This window comes from Danio rerio, chromosome 16, assembly GCF_052040795.2.
Source record: "Danio rerio strain M-AB ecotype USA chromosome 16, GRCz13ab, whole genome shotgun sequence".
Classification (NCBI taxonomy): domain Eukaryota; kingdom Metazoa; phylum Chordata; class Actinopteri; order Cypriniformes; family Danionidae; genus Danio; species Danio rerio.
This window is the reverse complement of record NC_141036.1, coordinates 14,955,246-14,976,988: the sequence shown is the minus strand read 5'-3', so window position 1 is coordinate 14,976,988 and position 21,743 is coordinate 14,955,246. Positions and strand designations below refer to the sequence as shown.

Genomic DNA, 21,743 nt, shown 5'->3' with positions numbered 1-21,743 from the left:
AGTCAAATGTTATTGCCAGAAGTGAGAATCTCCAAGTTCTACTTCTCCAAGTAATACTTATATCTTCTAAATACATTTCTTTTATTGTTTTTGAAAAGAGTAGCTTGTAGATAATCTTAAAGGATAAGTTCACCAAAAATAAGAAATATGTTATCAATTACCCTTATCTAGTCCAGTGCCCAATCCAGCGAGACCTTCATTCTTATTAAAACATTATTAAAACTTATTAAAACATTTTAGAAAAAATCCAAGAGCTCTCTCTCATCCTCCATAGACCCCTACAGTGCTGAGATATTTAGTTTGTTTTGCAGCACAAAAGTGTTCTTAGAGCTGTGTATGATTACAGAGGAAGCACTGAAGCCACATTGCTTTTCTTTTGACAAATTTTTTTGATGATTCTTTTTCTGGAAGTCTTGGGAGAGTTGCTGTTTGTGGAGGATGAGGGATTATCTAAATCTGTGTTTAATCTGTGGGTTTGGAATGACGGGGGGGTGAACAATTATTAACAGAATTTTAATTTTGGGTGGACTATCTCTTTAAGACACAAAATGATTTTTGCTGCTTGTTCAAACTACTTATTTAAAATGAACTGAATCAATAAAATTCTTGAGTTTTTTGGCGGACATCTTAACTGTTTTATGTTAATCCACTCAAATTTCTTTAAAAACAATTATGTTAACTTAATCGATTTGTGTTGAGAAAACCTGAAGAAATCCAGCATTTCTAACAGTGCATATTGATGGTGATAGGTTGAACAAATCTTTTATGTGACTCAAAAATTATTTAATTTACACATGCACACATTAGTGGAAGTGGGGCAGAAGATTAGTGGGGCAGAAGTGTTATATCTAGTTTGAGTCATTCATTCATTTTGTGAAAGACATAAGCCAATCCATACATAGTCAGAGCTGGAATAAGATTTGATTCGTTCATTTCTTGAGCCCTGATTTTGATTCATCTCTTTAAATGTGCCATGTGATGAATGGAATGGAAATTGGAATTGTCTATATTGTCCCCAAATGGTAGTTAGGTTTACAGCAATAGTCAACAGTTAACAGCAACAGGTCACACTCAACAACATAAACAGTAAACAATAAAAGTTCTCATTATTAGGTAAAAAAACAAACAAACATACAACTTAAAGCTTGTTAAGTAACCCAACTGCAGTTGAAACAAATGAATGCAAATATCTGTTGGACCTTGTCCGTCTAGAACAGGGATCACCAAACTTGTTCCTGGAGGGCCGGTGTCCTGCAGATTTTAGCTCCAACTTTAATCAAACACACCCAAACAAGCTAATCAAGGTCTTACTTGGTATACTTGAAACACCCAGGCACGTGTGTTGAGGCAAGTTGGAGCTAAACCCTGCAGGGCACCAAACCTCAAGGAACAAGATTGGTGACCCCTGGTCTAGAATAAGGCCGTACTCACACCATGTACAGTTCCCTTGAACCGGGCCAAAGCACGCTTGTCCCCCCCTCCCGTCTCCCCTGACGACCCGCACTCACATTACATTTGGGCATGGGCACACTTACGTCATTGACGCTGGCGCTGCACTGTTCAGGAAGTGCTTTTGCTCAGCACATTGGAGATTATTTTAGTTATATTGTTTTAGTCATTTGGGATGCAGTGACACTTTCAAATATTTACACGAACAGACCTGACAATTTTAATGCTCATAAACAATCATAAGGTCCTCGTGCTGCAGGTGCTGAAGGTGCAGCTGTCGTGCAGTGAGGGGTGTGCATTTTTTATAAACTACGACAGTTTGCGTTTACTGAACAGTAAGAATGATTGAATAATTCATATTAAACAATCCCTTAAAAGTCACGTCCTGCTTTCAGTTTCGGGCTTTGGTGCGTTTTGCACACACGTACAAGTGTACCATTTCAAAGCCCAAGTGAACCGCGCTCAGGTAACCGTGCCTGAGCCCGATTCAGCGCACTCACACTTCTCAAACGATCCAGGAAACGGGCCTGGGCACTGTTCGGATAGTATAGTGCAGGGGCCATCAACCCTGTTCCTGGAGAGCTACCTTCCTGCAGAATTCAGTCCCAACCCTGATCAAACACATCTGAACCGATTAATAGTACCTAAAGCAGCACTTGATAATTACCAACAGGTGTGTTTGGTTAGGGTTGCAACTAAAATCTGCAAGAAAGAAGCTCTTCAGGAACAGGGTTGGTGACCCCTGGTATAGTGTGAGTACGCCCTAACTATACCTTCTGCCTGATGGCAGGGGGCAAAACTTCGAATAAAGTGGGTGGTTTGCATCTGCTAAAATGGATATAGCCCACTTTATGACTCTCACCTCATACACATGTCCAATACTAAGATTTGTGCCCATGATCTTTTGAGATAGATGAACAATTTTTGAAAGTCTGTTTTTACTTGTCACCCTCAAATTACCATACCAGCAGAGAGGGTGCTCGCTGCAGAGCCATTTGAGGAGAGGTGAGCTCCAGAGAGGGGGAGCATGAGCTGTCGCTCCTCCTCCTGTAAGCTGTTTTAATGCGTACACCAACCCCACCCCTAACCCTACCCCCAGTGACATCACTCGTAGAAGAAGTGCAAAAAAGGTGGAGCTCAAGCTTAAGCTCCCCCTCTCTGGAGCTCACCTCTCCTCAAATGGCTCTGCAGCGAGCACCACTTGTACCAGCATATTACTGCAAAAGTTAAAAACTCAATAAAAAAAAAAGAAAATGTCCTAAGAAGAGGCCTATTCACATGAAATCCTTTCACTTCCTTAAGTAAAACAGTCGTTGATTAGCCTTTTAACAAATAAAAATTGTGTTGGCCTCATATTTCAGTTTATGATCCAGAATGGTGCCCAGGTATTTATGCTCACTCTCTCAACAACTGCATTGTTTACAGTTGTAGTTGTAGTAGTTTTTGAGATATTAAGTTGTAAATATGAGTCTTGGCACCCAGCAACAAAGTTGTCCAACACTAGGCCATGGCCCTCCTCATGATCATGCAGAAGACTGCCAATGACAGAATCATCAGCATACTTAATTATATACCTTGATTCAAATTTACTTCCATTCAAATTGACAGCCATTGGTGTAAAGTACAATAGTAATGACAAAACACATCCCTGTGAAATGAATGACATCAAAACACTAAAATCCAAAAGGTGATTTAATAATGGGTCCTGCCGGCTTAGACTGTGTCTAATGGTTAAGCTTATATGGGACTGTCAGTGTAACATGAACGAACGACTCCAACTTGAAGACTTGTGAGAAGAGATGAGCAGAGCTAATCATAGAAAAGAGCAGGAAAACAATGGATGATTATGTTTCTCTTCTAGCATTCTAGCTGTGACTTCAACGTTTGGAAAAAATAAATTCAATCATCTCACTCAACGAAACTCAAAGGTCCAAGTCAGTAAGATAATTCGAACTTCCCATCGCTAAAAAACACTCAAAAAGGTTCATTTTGATTTCCAGAACTGCACTTCGTCATGGTGTGTGGAGGTGATGTGTCACATCCAGCAGCTGCTCAAGGGACAGACAGCCTTGATTCGCATCACTAGGAGGATACATGACAGCTTCTTCAGACAGGTCAGCTAATCTCTCACATGCAGAGACAGACAGACTTGAGTGGGATGTGTTTGTGTTTCAGTTACTAACCTCGTAATTACTATGTGCTCCTGTCAGGCCAAGTTCAAAGCGGTGACAATCGTAGGCTCCTACCAGCTTTCTGCTCGAGAGTCCAATCTGATTACAATGGGAAATGCTGCCCTCTTGAGGGAGGTGAGAGAACTGGAACTTTAAATTAGATGACTGGTACCGGTCAAAGATGAAAATTGAAAACAGAATATGAAAACTGCAACACTTTTTTACTTTATTATTATTATTTGGACAATAGAATGTGTCTTATGTGTGTAATTTTTTTTAAGAAAAAAAAAACACTAAATCACTCCCTGAAAGTGTTCAATGAATATTGTTTAGTATATTATCATTATTCATTCATTCATTTTCCTTTGGCTTACTTCCTTATTAATATTATTATTATTATCATTATTATACATAGAAAATGTGGCAAATTTAGGGCCAATCTCATTTGATCACGGTAAAACTATTTAAAGATCATAGTACAGGCCAAAAATACACTAATTCAGTGTCATTTTTAATATTTATGTTACGTTTTACATAGTTGTTTTAACCATTTAATATGTAATACAATTTGTATAATATAACATGATTATTTTATACATACATGTAAGAAATATGTTCTTTATTTTCATAGTCTTCCGAAATCTGTTTAGCTGGAAGTTTTGCAAAAATTGTTTAATGCACAAGTAAGTTCTGTTAATTTGGTCACAGTTCAAAATAAATGTGCTTCCCCCAAACATCTTACATCTCACCTATCTTTTAATATTTTATTGTTACAAATGTCATTTAAAACAGTAGACAGTTTCCTTTCATTTAATATGAATTGTTTGTATATAAAATCACTTTTATAAATTGAATTTGATGCTGACTTTGTCTTATTTTTAGGCTGTGTCACTTCTGCAGTTAGTTTTGTTGTATCATTATATATAAATAAAATGAGTTGTTGACACAAAAATGAAATATTTCTACTTCTGAGTTTAGTGTTAACATGCGCCTGTAAAATGTCTGTCTCTGTGTATATATAGACTACTCTGGAGGTGCTGAAGGGCCGTTCGATCCCGATCTCCCTGTGGATTCTGATTGGCAGCATCATTGGAGGACTGCTGCTTCTTGCACTTTTAGTATTCATCCTTTGGAAGGTACTGAAACAACTTGATTTATCATAATCAGGTGTTCTGTAGAGTGGTCACATCTGAGGCCTGTACCACAAAAACGAAATGGGTTGACAAAACTAACTCTGTTAACTGTTAAAGGGGATTCAGCCAGCATTTGTGATTAAAACTGAACCACATACAGCTGAAAATGTGCACTTGCAGCAAACAGCCAATTACATGACAAATGAGAGTCAGCACAATTCACTTCTCTGTTTAAGAGCTGGATTAAGGGATATCATTATCAGAAATGTAATGAATTTAAACACATTTAAGAGGCAGAATCACTGCTGATCCAGTCAAGTTTAAGATGGGAATAGACTGACTTAATGATGTGGATTCCCAAACAAAAGACAGCTGATTTTAAAATCTTTACATATTAAAGCAATTGAAAATATCTAGTAAATATTTAACATAATACATTTTAAATATACATTATGGAATATAAAGTAAATATTTAAATGTTCATCATAAATTAAAGCTGTTAATAAAATTAACCAACAATTTGAAACTTAAAATTTCAATTGTAGTATAAAGCATTAATAATGATGAATCAATATGACAAATTATAGAAGCAAAATGGTTTGTGTAAAAGGCTTTCATTCAGAGCAGAAAGTGGCAATGGCCATCTATAAATATGTAACTTTTCTCTTTTTTCTTTTCGGTTTGGGTTTGCAATCTCTTACCCAGACTAAAAACTTTTGTGGAGGATGAAGTCATTTTGCATGAATTACCATGGTGATGAAACTTCATCAAAATCAACCCACCTTTTTGAGCATGAAAACTTGTGTTTGCTCAAAATTAGCCTGGACTTCCCTAGGGTCCATTCTTCGTACGTGGATTACTCGATTAGCTGGATTTGGTTATTGGCGATTTGACGATCTAGGATCGTTTCGGTCTTCAAAACTCATCCGAGAGTTGTTGTCAGATTTTGGTAGCTTAAACCTGCTCGGGAGCTGGCTTATGTCATATAAACAGGATTAGATCGGGTCTTCTCAAGCAAAGATAATACTGAAAGTATTTACCAAATGCTGATATTTCTTACTGTAGTAACCTGTATACCAGTGGTTCCCAAACTGGGGTGCACAGTCTGACCACCAGGGGGGCACGAGAGAATTTTTGTTAATGGCTAATTTTTTTTTCTTTTAATGTGTTATGCATTTATCCAGAGTAAATTTCACATGTCATATTTTGGAGAAAAAAGAAATTTACTGAGAGATAAAAAAAAAACAAAAATCACATTACAAATATTTTTTTTACAAAAAAATTAATTTACAACCTATGCATACTCTGGCGCTTTCACGATTGCATCACAATAGCCCAGCCCTTTCTCATTAGGCACCAAGTGAGAGTACATTCAAATTTTTTTCCCACCTACTATATTCATTAAAATGGACACCTGGTTTAAAAATGGCACTTTAAATAAGTCAAGTGACAGTAGGGATGAACCCAGTCAGAGAATCAGTCTCTTATGGAGATGTGCAGTGGCCTCGAATATATGGACTCAGATGATAGCGAACGAGGTGAAGAGGTGCAGGCGGGAACAGAGAAATCCAGCAGAGATGTACTGATGAAGAGAATAAGGCCTACACTGGAGAGTGAAAAAAATGTCAAGAAACGCAAATGAAGGAAAAGTTACATTGGTTTTGGGTTTACATGGATTAGAGATGCAGAAAATCCAAATCCGCAATGTGTAGTCTGTGGTGAAGTTTTAGCTAATAGCAGTCTTAAGCCCTCTTATATGGTCCGGCACTTACAAACAAGACATGCCTGTAAGTTTTTTTTTCAAGGAAAATTGGAGGATCTGCAGAAGAAGAAAAAAGGAGGCGCAGTAGCTTTTATTCGAAAAGTTGCAGCATCGGTTTCCTGGGTACACTGCAGCATCCACCAAGAAGCTCAAACTATTTTTATTTTAATCACGTACAAAGAAAATATGTGTATTTAGCTATTGTAGTTAAAAATGTGGAGTTTAATCAGAGAAAGAGGTGCTTGACAGGTGTCAAATATTAGAAAGGGGTGCACACAGCAAGAAGTTTGGGAACCACTGCTGTATACACTGCGGGAAATAGTAAAATAGTTAAAAACAAAATTATATAAACATTTAGAATTATATAAATTAATAATAATAAAAATTAAATAAATAATAATATTTATGTTCATATACTTTTAAGTTTAAAAATATATAAATAAAACTTATGCAATCTGCACAACGAAATAAAAGTACAAAAATGGGGTGGTTCTCCCCAAGGGGATCAAAGAGAACATGTATTGATATCGACTTTTTAGATACAAACATGTACTATTTTAAGGTACCGATGATGTATGATAATAGACAACGCACAATTTTCGACTGTTTTTTGTTTGTTTTTTAAAGGCATAATAAATTATGCAGTCATGCACGTTTTGACAGCTATGATGGTGAATTGATGCTTTACAAAAGTTGCAGACACATTTACTGATATTAAGATGCTTTTTTTGATGCAAAATTAATTTAAATTCGTTGATTAAAAAACTTTAATAGGCCTAGGCTACTATAATAAAGAATATCCACTCTAAATGTAAAGCTAAATAAATTGATAAATATGCTTGACACATATAAAATCTAAAGCATGCAGCCCACAACAAATGTGTATTAAGTTATTGCGTATCATATTTAACAAACTGTTTTCTATTAATTTTGTATAATTTTGCTCACATGGATAACTGAATATTAATCAGATGATGTCATTATACTGCTGTGCTGTCAGCCAATCGTTGCATTGCTGATCATGATTTCAAGGATCGATAGATCTTTCTTTCAAAACACAGGCACAGATCTCAGATCAGCTCATCCCAACATTTTAATCTGATTTGTGAACTTGTTTGATTAAAATAAGAACTTACGCGTGGCTTAAAACCCAAACTGGCTTTGTGCAATTGGTCACTGAAGTGAAGAGTATGCGATATTGACAAAAATATCTTAATAGATTTGGTGGTTTTATAAACAATATTTAAACAATATTTGGCTGAATTCCTTTAGGAGCTAGTACCTTTGCATAAAAGAACAATAAATATCATGAATAAAATACATAATTATGGCATCAAAACCACCAGCAAGTCCCTGTTTTAATGAGTGCCTCACTTGATTATTTAAACACTATTTTCAAAGACAAAGCTAAATAGACAATGTCTGAAATGTAATTTGCTCAATGATAAGCTTGTTGAATTGGTGCATATTAATATCCAACTTGCAATGCTGTGATTTATATCTTACAAATAATCACGAAATGTTATACAGGCGTATCATATGGTCATTAAAATCCATTGTTATTGGAATGTTTTTGCAAACTGGCAATGTATTAAAACAACAACTACATTATTATTGTCAATGATAGACATCACACACTCCTACAGTATGTATGATCATTAGTATTAAAATCTCTTGACAATTTGCACGTACTAAACATTGTTATCTACTAAATGTTTCTGTACAGTTGGGATTTTTCACAAGGAAACAGAGGAAGGACGAGGATGAAAACGATGACAACTGACACTGAAGCAAAGAATGAACAGAGTTTCCTCTTACGACCAGGAAATGTGACTTTTGCAGCCATTATTTCCCCTTTGAGACGTGACGCTTTTGTACAGGATTAAATATCAGATCCAGGTGGAATCTACACATTTCACTTTCTATGCTGATTTTTGGGGGAAAAACTGCAGAATGGATTTAAACCTCATTCAATATTTCACATGGAGCTAAGAGGACTTAAAATGTGCCTTAATATTTAATAAATATATGCACAAAATGCATAAAGCTTTGTGAATGATGGGTCATATCGGTTCTTGCAGGTCTGTCGAGTGCATTAAGTATCATGCTTGGCCAAGTCTCACTCTTAACATTTTTGGATTCTCTTGAGGCAAGATATGAGTAGCAATGCCTTTTACCAGGTTAATATGGGAGATTTTACATTTCACAGAGACAGATCAGAAACGCTTGCACTGCTTTGAAAAACAGGCAGAAAAGCAAAGAAATGCACTATTTGTGAAATAGAAAATAGTTTTGTATTTAAGATGAAAATGTGGTACAACACCAAGCGATATGTTTCCTTTTTTGTTTTAATGTCCATTTCAGGTTTGTACACTGTTTTTGAGTTTTTGACATTCAAACTAATTATTAAATAAAACTTTTGTAAGCCATAAATAAAACAGAACTCCACTTTTTTATTTTTTCCACAAGAGAAAAAAAAGATGCTAAAATTGCATTCGCAGCCACACACACACACACACACACACACACACACACACACACACACACACACACACACACACACACACACACACACACACACACACACACACACACACACACACAAACACACACACACACATGCACACACGCACACAAAATGTGATTAAATACAAATCGGTCACTCTTTGTTCCAAAGGAAATAAACATCTCCATTTGACAATTTACCTTTATCCATCTATTTCACATCCTAAACTAGTCTACAGTCAGCGAGAGGCCTGTGTGGAGTTAATGTAGGATTCCAGAAGAAAAATGGTCTCATCCACCTGGTTTTCGCTGGAATCCAACCTGCCACCATGAGCACAAAGAGAAGAGATTTGATTAATGATTGACTGAATATAAACCACATGATTCGACACAATGTGTACTAACGCCCTGGCTGTATCCAAAATCACAAACTATACCCTTAATCTATTTGAGGGAGCAGTAATTTGTAAATGTGTCTACAGTGGACATTCTGAAGTGTGCTAAAATCAATCCCATAATGCAACTCAAAGCGCGAACAACCGGACGGATAATGAATTCCCGAATCTGACCACAAGATGGCATCCAGAGTGTAATCCTGTCAGTGTAAGTTTCTAAATAATTCAATATTTAAAGGTGCTCTCTGTACAATTTTGACTCTTCAAAAGCATAAAAATACCATAATATGTTTGCAGATACTTAAGAAACATGCTAAGCGAACAGATCTTGTTTATCTGAAAAACAATGCTGAAGTCAGATGTTCTGCTTTGAAAATGTCTGTTACATGCTGGAACGCTGTCTTTGTTTTGGTTCTTTTAACCCACCCAGTGCCACTTTAGCCAATTATATTTCAGCAGCCCTAGTTGCCTTGTTGGAAAACTGCGTATTTTATTCATTCGCTATTCAGAAAGGCTTTGAAAACATTCATCCGTGACCAAAATGCAACCTCTGGTGGACAGTAGTAGACTCTGAAATGAGATGCCGATTGAGAGTTCCACATGAGGTTATCAATTAGCAGATCATTTAAATATTATGAATGTAATCATTAGGTGAGCAGAGGTAACATTGTAACCGTGTGTCCTAACAACACACTGTGTGACGAGATTTGCCGTGATGAGCAATTAGGCTGTTTGCACCAGATGAAACACAACAGAAATTTAAATACAGCCATTCAGAAATACAGAATGTGCACTCAGTCACGAAACGGTAAGGTTTAAAAACTATTTAATACATGTTAAACCTCTTTAGGGCAGCAGTGTGTAGCACAATTGCCTCACAGCAAGAAGGTCGCTGGTTTGAGCCCTGGGTGGTTCAACTGTCATTTCTGTGAGGAGTTTGCATGTTCTGGTAGGTTTGCTCCGGTTTACCCCACATGTCCGAAGACATGCGCTATAGGTGAATTGGAAACATTATTTCTTGCACATGACCACGCTAAACAAAATTGTTGGCATCCAAAGACTTGTAGACCTTTAACTTCTCTCTTGTAAAAACACTTGGAGCTTCAATGAGATTGTATATTTCGATGCTTGGCCATTTCGTCTTATCCAATATCCATTGGGAGAGTGCTATCGCAAATAGACCTGTCGAATGGCGCTCCCCTTAATGTAAATTTAGCAGAATAACTGTGTTTATCACTGGGTGACGAGCTGTTATAATACGCTAAAAGCATTATGTAAATAATATATATAATATGTAATCAATATAACTTATTTCTAAGACAACAACGAACTCTGTACTGCATCAGATGTCATTCCCTCGCTGTAAATGGTAGTGCTCCCGTTTTTTTTAGCCTTTGCGCACATCTTGAATGTTTACAAACATGATAAATGTCTATTGAACAGTCTATTTTAGTTCCTCAAAATAGCTACGCGCCAACAATGCGCCTTAACACACCTCTTTTCTAGACCGAAACATCCATGAGTCCACAAAGTGCCTCAAATGGATTTGCTATTTAAACAACGGGGCGGAAAACGGGAAAATTAATGTTGCGTTGGTCTGAAAATAGCAACACGTCGTGGAAACCTATCGTGTGCCTTGTTACACCGAGTGTACGATAGGGCCCAAAGTGGTAAAAGATCTGATTTGTTTGAAATCAGTGGATCGTCCTTTAACACTGACATTTATATTAAATGAACTGAATCAGTTTTTAACTAACTAGCACATCTCTAGCATTCTACCACTGTACTGCTACCTGGCTGAAATGCAGAATATATCCCACAAATTGAAATATTGTTATCAGATTTTTAAATTCTTTTTTTCCTGATAACCTATTGTCTTTCTACAATATATAAAATGCTACAGAAAGAAAGGGGACTTGGTTTGCAGTACTTGTTTATATGGTGTCGCAGAGACTCGAGCTGCTGTCTCTCAGGAGCTGTGATCATCTCCTCCACCTCGGTCAGCTGTGTCGCCTCCGCACCGGTCGCCTGCAAGGATGCTAGGATGGCCTCAATCCGCTGAGATTTCTCCAAAAGCCGCCTGTCAAAATAATAATAAACAAAACATTAATGACAAAATCAAAAACTTCCACAGTAGATTAAAGGGTTAGTTCACTCAAAACGAACATTATCTTAACCTCAAGTAATTTCAAAGCTTTCTTTTTATTCTTGAACACAAAAGAAAATATTTTCAAGAAAGCTCAAAACCAGTAACCACTGACTTCCATTCATAGTATTTGTTTTCCCTACTATGGAAGTCAATGGTTACTGGTTTTGAGCTTTCTACAAATGTCTTCGTTTGTGTTCAAGAGTAAAAAGGTTTCAAATTACTTATAGGTTTCCAACATTTTTCTAAATATCTTTGTTTGTTTTCAACAGAGGTAAGAAACCCATGAAGGTTAAAAACATGTAAAGGATGAGTAAATGATCATCATAGTATTAACTTCTCGAGTGATCTATCCCTTTAAATGTTTTAATGTTGAAAAGGAGAAGAGACTTGCTTGTTTTCTTTGGTCTCATACAGCCGCCGCTCAATCAAGTTCCCAACTGTCTGTAAAGAGGTTCACACACAGATATCAAATCAAAAAATACACTCATTAATTAAACAAATGCTTTAAAGCTGTTCGTGCGAGCTACGTACCTTGTAGCAGTGTTGCAGAAGTAGTCTTGCGGTGGGCAGCTGATTAACTGTGTACAGGTAGAAGGTTCGAGAGGGTGCGTGATCAGGTGTTTTGGGGATTTCCTTTACATATAATACAAAAGGAGTGAAAAGAAGTCTTGATTAGGGCCAGACAGAATCTGCAGACATGTTTTTACTATTTCTGCTAAGAATTTTTAAAACATCTGCGGATTCATGCGGAATGATTTCAGGATTATCGTAACTAAAAACACAAGAAATAAAAGTAAATAAAATAAAACCTTTTAAACTTTTATTTAATGTTTACAAAGCAAATCCATCTAGATTCACTTGTTTGGTAAACAAAGCAAGTCCCTCATTAAATAGATCTGCTAAAAGAGAATAAATATGATTTTAAAAACTGTACTGTAAATAAATCAAACGAACACTTTCACATTAGTCAATAATAATACTGAATTTCATTTAAAAACTGAATAAATATACATTTACACAAGCAAATAAATAGACTCAATGATGGGCTGCTGATTGCGTTTGGGTCTAATCATGACAAACAGAGATTGTTTACACTGTGCTAACAAACATCTATCCAATCACAAAAGATTTAGAGTGATGTACACAATACTGGCCACTTTATTAAGCACACCTGTTCAACTGCTCATTAACACAAATATCTAAAGCATTAATCACATGGTGGCATCTAGACATACGGTGCATTCCTAACAGGGATGTATCACACCCTGAAGGGCACTTCAGAGTGAAACCAACCATGGCAGCCATACTGAAGTGTCTTTCCAAAAAGATGTGCTCAGAACTGCCCACTTTAACACTGCAAAAAATGCTTTTCTTGTTTAGATTTTTTGTCTTGTTTCTAGTCTAAATATCTAAAATTTATTATATCAAGAAGCATTTTTTAGACAAGCAAAACATATTGCCTTGTTTTGAGAAATAATATGCCAATATTAAGTCAGGTTTTCCTTAAAACAAGCAAAATAATCTGCCAATGGGGTGAGCAAATTAATCTTGTTTTTTCTTTTGACGTAAGATTATTTTGCTTACTCCATTGGCAGATTATTTTGCTTGTTTTAAGGAAAAACTGACTTAATATTGGCATATTATTTCTCAAAACAAGGCAATATGTTTTGCTTGTCTAAAAAATGCTTCTTGATATAATAAATTTTAGATATTTAGACTAGAAACAAGACAAAAAATCTAAAACAAGAAAAGCATTTTTTGCAGTGAAATCTGTCACTCCAGAAGGTAAACCCTTAGAAGATAATGATAATCAAGATCTGCTGAAGCTCAAACTGAGCATCAGAATAAAGAAGAAAATAATTGAAGTGACTTTTAATGAGGCATAGTTGTTTATGCCAGATGGCTGATCTGGGTATTGCAAAAACTGGGATTGTAATGCACAGATGTTTTCAAAGTTTTTTAGTTAATGGTCAGAAAAACAGAATAACGAATAGTTGTGAGGGCGAAAATGCAGGAATTCTGATTTCCCCTTACTAAAGAGTTGCATTTGCATCTATTAAACAAATAAAAACAAGACACTGTTGTGCTTTGTATAATATTAAAAGTGTTTCATTGAATTCTAGTTTTCATTAATTGAATGGCCATTATAAGAGCAATAATTTACCTCTGGCATCTTTGAAAAGAAATGACAAAAAACTAGAGTCCTCATTCTTATTCCTAGTCTTTGAATTGGTCATTTTGTAGCCACAGCTCTTGATATTTATGTTGGCTTGAGAAAGCCAACATACTGTTATACTACTCTGTCCTTGAAAACAAACGTATCTCCTCCTAGGCCGTTCATGCCACAAGGCCCAAATGTGGTCAAAATGTGCCTTCTACATTCAAGATTGTTGCTATATCTCCTCATGCCTATAAGACTTATTGTTTTTTTAATAAAAAATGTTAAATATTAAATTTTTATAATCCGAGCATATAAAAAAATTATACAAGCCCCAAATTCGGCCAAAAGCTGTATTTAGATGCGTTAGATTTTGTTGCTATATCTTTAAGGTTTATCAGACTTGTAGTTTTCCAATAAAAAAATTTTAAGCATTATTTTTCTCAAAATATGGCAAGACATTTTGGACTTAAACTCCATATTTTTACTGATATGGCAAGCCATTTTTGCATGTGTCACTTTCACACTTATTAAGCATTGTATTTTCAAAAAAATACGGCAAGCCATTTTTACATGATGTTCATTCCCTTAGTCCCTTTATTAATCAGGGGTCGCCACAACGGAATGAACCGCCAACTTATCCAGCATTTGTTTTACACAGCGAATGCCCTTCCAGCCGCAACCCAACACCAGGAATACATAATGTTCAAGTCCAGTTTTTGACACTCATAAAGACTGTCATAGAAACATCGGGGTTGATTAAGATCACTCATATTGCCAAGAAGCTTTGATGTATCATCACTAACCTGTCAAATGTCCCCATAGCAATAAAACAGTATAACCCAGCAACCATTTAAAAATAGCAATATCTCTACATCAGAACATCGTAGGGACCTGGGCATTGGCTTGTTTGACTCATGCTAGCAAATGGGACTTCCTGTGTACTATGCATGGTAACAATGATAATGGAAGCCAAGTGCTAATAACGATTAGCTACATGCTATGAATGATTATCTAAATGCAATAACATATGCTAGAAATGCCTACTAAGTATTAGCATTTGATCAAACATGTACACGAGCATTGCTATTTAGCAACTGCTTAGCAACTACCTAACAATGCCATAGTTGTTTTAGCAACTGCTTAGCAACCACTTAGCAACCGCCGCCATGCTTCCTGCCAACTGCCATTCCCAGTCCTACAGTAGTCACGTTGGCTTTCTCAAGCCAACATCAAAGTTTATCAATGAACTTTAGGTTCTAGTTACATTTGTAATACACGTTTGCCTTAGTTGACATGTACAGCTTAGTGAGTGCCTAACTAATATGCAAAAGTGTAAAACCATGCGATAAAATCATGATTAAAAATAGGGTTACCACTTTTGATACAAAAAAATAAGGGACGCATAAGGCAGCGGGGGCCATATTCCTTGGGGGCCTAGACCACAGTGGTCACAAACCCAATAACATGCCAGTGGTGGTAAATCGCAACTTAAAATATGTTTTCAGGAAAGTATGAACACTTGGACATTAAAATAAACTCTTTTATTGACATCTGTGTAAACAGATGCAGTCAGTCTTTCTCTTTTACAACTCTGCAGCACTGATATAGCTGATGTTAAGTTTAGTGAGGTACACTTGAGTTAACTCAGCTGCTGTAACCAAGAGGAGAGAAGAAAATACTAATAAACCTAATTTTAAAGATTGAAATTAATGACAGATTTTGGCTGAAATATTTGTTATTATTTGCAGTAACAACTATCCCAACATGGAAACAGCACATACATAAACTAGATACAAGCATTAGCTGCACTGTAAAAATGATATGATCAATTATTCCTGACAGCATATGTTTTAGGTCATTTTAACTTACTGAAATAAGCTAATCATGTTCTGTGTTCATTTTATAAGATTTGCAAGCAGCTTGAAATCTGTTTAACATAATACAAGTCCAATGAAATCCTGATTCATTTGATTAAGCTTAGACAATTAAGGCAACCAGGATTTTTTTTACAGTGTGGCAAAGTTTTCATATAGCCTATTTCTAATTTTACAATATAAAAAGTTGCAATTTACTAGTTTATTTTCTTTACATAGCCATTAGGTTGTTTATTTATGTATTAAATAAAATGTTTCATGTAATAAATGAATGCTTATGTGCTTTACTTTACTTTAACAAACAAATCATAATACTGCATTAGAATGTGATCCACTTACATTGTGTTTACAGAATTTTTACAAATTACAATTTGTGACTCATGATGTTTGATTCTAGCCATTTATTTCACTGTGATTTCAGTTGTTGACATGATTTTACTCAGTTAATGTTAAATCCATATATCATTATTATTATTCCATAATGTTCTTTATTTCATGTAGAAAACAGTAAATTGCAAAAACAAAAAAATGACTCCAGCTAAATTTTCACAGACTGGGTGACAGTTTTTTAACATTATTAAGCAATTAACTAAAATATTGTTGATAATGATTACACTGTCATTAACATGTTTGCTTTGGGATAGACATGGGGTGCGAAGAACTGTCTGACTGCTTTGATTTTTGCGAGCTCTGTCATTGCTGGAATGCTGCACTCCAGAGGCATGTTGTCCCACAGAGCACGCTCTCCAACAAATCATGCAGTTGGCTTAATAACAATTTCTAACACTCTGCAGCCAGGTATTTAATTCCTCCCACTCTCTGAAGTATTTTTTCAGTCGCTTGCGTTTAAACTCTGAAACTTTAAGACGCGGAGGGTTACCTGGAAAAGCATCAGCCATTACTCTCCGTCAAGACTTGACAGACTCTTTTTAAAAGACCCGCCCTCCTCACTGGACAGTTTAAAAGACCAATCAATCTAACAATGACGTCGAGTATTACCTAATCAAAAGTAGCAAATGAGGCATCTTTAAAAAAATGCGTGTGGCATGATTTGCATGAAAAGCAATATTTAAAAAATGATAAAAATACGGTACAAAACCCGTCCCGTTCCGTTTTTTACGGGACGATTCCGTATTTTATGGGACGAGTGGCAACACTAATTAAAAATGACATTTAAATAAATGGAAACTAAAAATCAAAGCAACAAAAACATTTTAGAATTCTGTGACTTTCAATGTCTGCAATAGAACTTCTTGAATATCATAGAAATTAGGGAATGAATAAAATTTCACATAACAACTTGTTATAACAGATATCTGCGTTCATACAGACTCATTAATCTGGACAATATAAGATTGGAAAAGGTTGCCCGTTTGATTTCTGCTACAATATGATGATTTTAGAGCATGAAGCCCTGGATCATCCTGTTGGATGTGTAATGGTGTTGGGAATATTTTCTTGATTGCATTAATCGAGCATTGGTTAAACGCCATAGCTTACTCAAGTATAATCGCTGACCATGTCCATCCTTTTTTGTGGTTTATGATGGCTACTTCCAGCAGGATAATTCACCATCTCAAACTAGTTTATTGGACATGCCAGTGAGTTCACTTAACTCACAAGCCTAATAAAGTAGCCGGTAAGTGTACACAAAATGAGTGTCCTCAAATATTATACCTAATGACTTTTTTAGGTTGTAGTCTTTAGCATTATTCACTAACATTTGACATGAAAACATTTTTAATCTGCTAAAACAAAGTGTGAACTAGATTAGAAGAACAAGAATACATACAGTAGAACTCTGAAATTAAACAACTCTGCACCTGTAGCTGGACGAGGTTTTCAGACAGAAGTGTGTAGAGCATTTCTTTGGCCTCTTTGGCAGGAATCATGGCAAAATCCTCCACCTGCTTCTGCTCCAAGTGCCGTTTCCGTAGTAACAGACGAAAGATGCGAGCTGAACGGGAACCAAACCTGACATAAAACAAAGAGGCTAAGAACCAAAGCAAAAGGCGATTCCAGCATGCTAGAACAGTCGGACTCTACAAACCTCTCTTGGACCACAGACTCCAGTGTAGCTCTGGCTAAATTAGCTAGTGCTCTGTGTAGATCTGGCCACAAAGTCAAGGCTCAAGTAAATTTGTCATTTCTACCAGTCTCTTATAAGATTTAATTATACCATTACACAATTTTAGGTCAGTGTTTTTTGTGTGTTTGTATTCTCACCAAGGCTTCAATGGGCTATATGCACAGATAGATTTTTCAGCCAACAATAAACTTCTGATGAAAGGTTTGTGACTATTTTCAATATTTTAAGGTTCCTTTTAAAGCATTACTGTGAATAATGTAATTAAAATGCATTTACTTAAGCGTTTATTTAGTTGTTCAAGTAAAAAAAAAATGATTAAAGACCATGTAAAAGCAAGTGGCATCAGTAGCAGCAGGTGAAAAAAAGTGGGCGTGTCCAGCTCTGTTTAGGGGGGAGTGTCGGAGGAAGAAAAGTGGGATGGTGTGGGAGTGTCTAATAGGGCACGCGCGAGTTTTAGAGTCAAAATACACACACACAGTAGAAAGTGATGGTGTTTAACCTACATGGACATCTGTAGTCGAATTATTTGCCAAATTATTAAATGGTGGACTTTAACTGCAGTTTGGCTCTTTCATTCAGGGAATTCATTCATGCCCCTCGCGACAAACGAGATATTTGATTCGAGGAGCTGCTCTAAGCGTGTATTTTTCATGCAATGTTTGATACCGCACGGCGAATGAGAGAAAAAAAAAAACTCTGCATTTCCCGGAAACTTAGATGCACACGACAGGTAGTGTCAGAAAGCCGCGTGTGTTATTCCGGTCACTAAATGCGGTAAAAACCCTACACGAGGTTAAAGTTTGGTTGTGGTGCTAACATGTTTACACTCGGTGAAATAGTTTGTTAGATACGAACAAACTGAATAAACAAAGAGCACTGGTCGCTCACTTACCAAATCTGTAGAGACAGGACAATCACCAGCAACTAGAGCCGCGTCTTTATGAAGAGAAGACTACAAGCGAATCCGGATCTCAGCGTTTGCAGATGAGAACAGCTCTCAAGGTAAACAATGTTCCTCCTTAGACACGTAAGTTATTGTTGTCGAGAGTCACGTACACTGTAATCCACACGTGACTCTGAGCTCTCACAGAGAGGAAATGAAAGCGAAACCTAACTGCAGCAAACTATAAAAGCAACACTTCACGTTTGTTTTGCCAATACAATGTGGCGTCTCTGCCGTGTAAACACTGTGACACTAATGAATATTAATGAAGTTGCACAATAGAGCGCGCAGATTGGTTTGAACCAAGCCTTTCTCATGCATTAATGCATCACACTGTAAGACGTAATAAGACTCACTCTGGCACAGACGCCCAGTCTGCACGCTGGAATACAATGCTATTATGTCATGGCTGTGACGCAGCTTCAAAAATTCGTTTCAAACCGGAAGTACGAATTTGTTTGAAATAACGCAAAAACAACCAATTTACACTTTTTAGTGAAATATAGGTGTCCCTGTTTTTAGCAGTGTGGGACACATATACGACTGTCAACAGCTCAAAAAAAATGTGTTTTGGTGTTTCGTGACCCTTTAAGCATTATATTAAAACCCAAAAAGACACAAAAAATAAAAAAGCTATAAGAATGTATGCAAAATTTTCTATAAAAATTTCTATATCTCCTGTAATTGTATTTGTTTTAAAAAAAAAAATTTCTACTGATTTGTTCCTTTGATGTGAAAAAATGTAAACATTGTATTCCTCATTTTGTGTATGCTATTGTTCTTGTTATGCAATGAAAAAAAAATTAATTAATTATAAAAAGCTAAACTGTCGCCATTTTGTTTGCGAGATACCAAACAAGGGCAAAGAGGTGGAGAGTGAGCCGACCTACAGACACCTGCTTGCATTTTGCTTGGACCTGGCTTAAGCTGTGGTCACACTGGGCTTTTCCTCCCATAGACTTCCATTCATACACACGCGAATGCGTCAGACCGGTCTTCAAAATTGTTGCTACGTCGTGGTGGGCATTTCTCCCTGTCTCACGCTGAACACAGTCGACCAATCACAACAGACTGGTTCATTAGACCAATTAGCACCGATTAGCATAGCACTAAGGAGGGGTTTAGGAACAAATGAATCGCTGAACGAATCATTTGGGAGTCGTTGGGATAATTAGGTAAAAATAAATGCATATTATAAGACAATGAAAAGATTTTTTGACCTTGCATGCATATCAGACTGTTGTTGGAGACCTCCAAAACCAAAATATGACATTTTTTTGTGCAAAATAGGGGCTCTTTAAAAGGATACTGACAACAAACATTCCTCCTCCACTGTCACCTGCCTTTCCCACAAACTCCATCTAGGAGGAAAAGGAAAAAGTCATTTAATCCTTGCATATTAAATATATTAATTACGTATATTTGTGAATTTGTCCATGTATATTTGTGAATTGCTTTACCGGATCATCAACCAGGAGAGTAAGGTATTGGTCTAAAATTGGCCGAGCGATGTTGTAATTGGATGGAAGAGCTCGGAAAATCTGATGAACAACAGAAAAAAACACACCTCACATTGATCCATTGTGTTTCTAAAATCTCCTGTGTTATTGAAATGATCTTAACCCTAAAATAATTCTGCATCATATTTACTGTTTCCCAGTAAAGTGGATAATTTAATGTTCATTCATTACCTCATTGGCAGAAAGAGCTTGTGTGAAAGCAGCATTAGCCGACGTTGTAACTTCACTCATCCGCAACATAGTTCTGACTATCTCACCGCTAGTCTACAGGGGGGGAAGAGAGAGAAACATGGCTGACAAAGACCTACATTTGACCGACTTATTATTTCCCTTGAGGAGAAAGTCTAAATGTGAAAATCCAGAACGTTCCGTATCATCAGACACACCCAGGGAAGATTATTCAGTCCACAGCCTAATTATATCTTGTAGACCATCTTAGATGATTTGATACAGAGAGAGGTGTTTATATAGTCACCTGATCGAGTTTACAGGAAACAGCACTGATGATGGCCTGATCCCTAAAGTGCAAGTGAAAGCGTTCGAAATTCACCTGCCAATGGATCCCTTCATCCCCACACTGGAAAAAGAGGGAATTGATAAATTGTTTACACTACATGAATAATTCAACTAATGGTGTGAGAGATCATTATGTTGATTGTTATACCTCACTGCTGTCTGTCTTGGCTTTTTTTGCCGCACGCTGATCTGCTTCACCATCCTCACTCGAGCGTCTCCGTTTTCCGTGACCTGAACAAACACCCAATTCAACCTCTTAAAGTAGCAGGACACAATAATTTTGGAAAAAGACTCATTTCACAAGTCCCCTAAAGTTAAACAGCTGAATTTGACCATTATTGATCGCTGGGCCTGGCGGGAGCACTTTGAGCTTAGCTTAGCTTAGCAGAAATCATTAAATCATATTAGACCATTAGTATCTCTCTCAATAATATATATATATATATATATATATATATATATATATATATATATATATATATATATATATATATATATATATATATATATATACATACATATATAGTTGAAGTCAGATTTATTAGTTGAAGTCAGAATTATTAGCCCCCATAACTATTAGCCCCCATTTATTTTTTTCACAGAGAGAAAATTTTTTCAACACATTTCTAAACATAATAGTTTTAATAACTCATTTCTAATAACTGATTTATTTTCTCTTTGCAATTAAGACAGTAGATAATGACTAGATCTTTTTCCAAGACATTTGTTTACAGCTTAAAGAGACGTTTAAAGGCTTAATTAGCCCTTGAAAACATTTGATTGTTGTGTTCTACATGCACCAATTGTTGATTTTGTCACTTCTTCCGCTAAAACGATCTGTAGTGAATTAGTCTTGTCTGGTTCTGTTCATCATTGATTGGGTGAGAGCAGCTCAAGCTTACTGGCTGTGGAAATCAGCGGGCGGGGCTCATTATACTTCAGGAAAGTGCCATCTATAACGCGTGTTTTTGTGGGATAAAGACAGCGTTTTAAACGGCGTCTTGAGGCAAGTGGATCGCATTATAAGCTGCGCTTTTTACTAACACTAAAACGCCATTAAAAATGGCATTTTAAAA

The 21,743-nt window shown here is 36.4% G+C and overlaps 2 protein-coding genes across 6 annotated transcripts in view; one reads left to right on the top strand and one right to left on the bottom strand.

The window, feature by feature from the left end:
* Positions 1 to 8,953, top strand: part of itga10 (integrin, alpha 10) — a 94,452-nt gene extending 85,499 nt beyond the window's left edge. For both annotated transcript variants that reach the window (XM_087286750.1, XM_087286749.1), the window contains exons 28-31: positions 3,450 to 3,563; positions 3,660 to 3,755; positions 4,643 to 4,756; positions 8,242 to 8,953. In XM_087286750.1, coding sequence (XP_087142876.1) covers positions 3,450 to 3,563; positions 3,660 to 3,755; positions 4,643 to 4,756; positions 8,242 to 8,298 — 381 coding nt within the window. In that variant the 3' untranslated portion in view covers positions 8,299 to 8,953. The remainder of the gene's footprint in view (positions 1 to 3,449; positions 3,564 to 3,659; positions 3,756 to 4,642; positions 4,757 to 8,241) is intronic.
* polr3c (polymerase (RNA) III (DNA directed) polypeptide C) overlaps positions 5,958 to 21,743 on the bottom strand; it is a 30,973-nt gene continuing 15,187 nt past the window's right edge. The window contains exons 5-16 of one of the 4 annotated variants that reach the window (XM_087285345.1): positions 20,816 to 20,898; positions 20,627 to 20,728; positions 20,323 to 20,415; positions 20,092 to 20,172; positions 19,941 to 19,992; positions 17,650 to 17,710; positions 17,423 to 17,573; positions 12,096 to 12,197; positions 11,956 to 12,005; positions 11,346 to 11,495; positions 9,222 to 9,341; positions 5,958 to 6,359 (exon numbers count right to left, since the gene is read on the bottom strand). In XM_087285345.1, the coding sequence (XP_087141471.1) occupies positions 9,260 to 9,341; positions 11,346 to 11,495; positions 11,956 to 12,005; positions 12,096 to 12,197; positions 17,423 to 17,573; positions 17,650 to 17,710; positions 19,941 to 19,992; positions 20,092 to 20,172; positions 20,323 to 20,415; positions 20,627 to 20,728; positions 20,816 to 20,898 (1,007 nt within the window). In that variant the 3' untranslated portion in view covers positions 5,958 to 6,359; positions 9,222 to 9,259. 4 annotated transcript variants of the gene reach the window in all.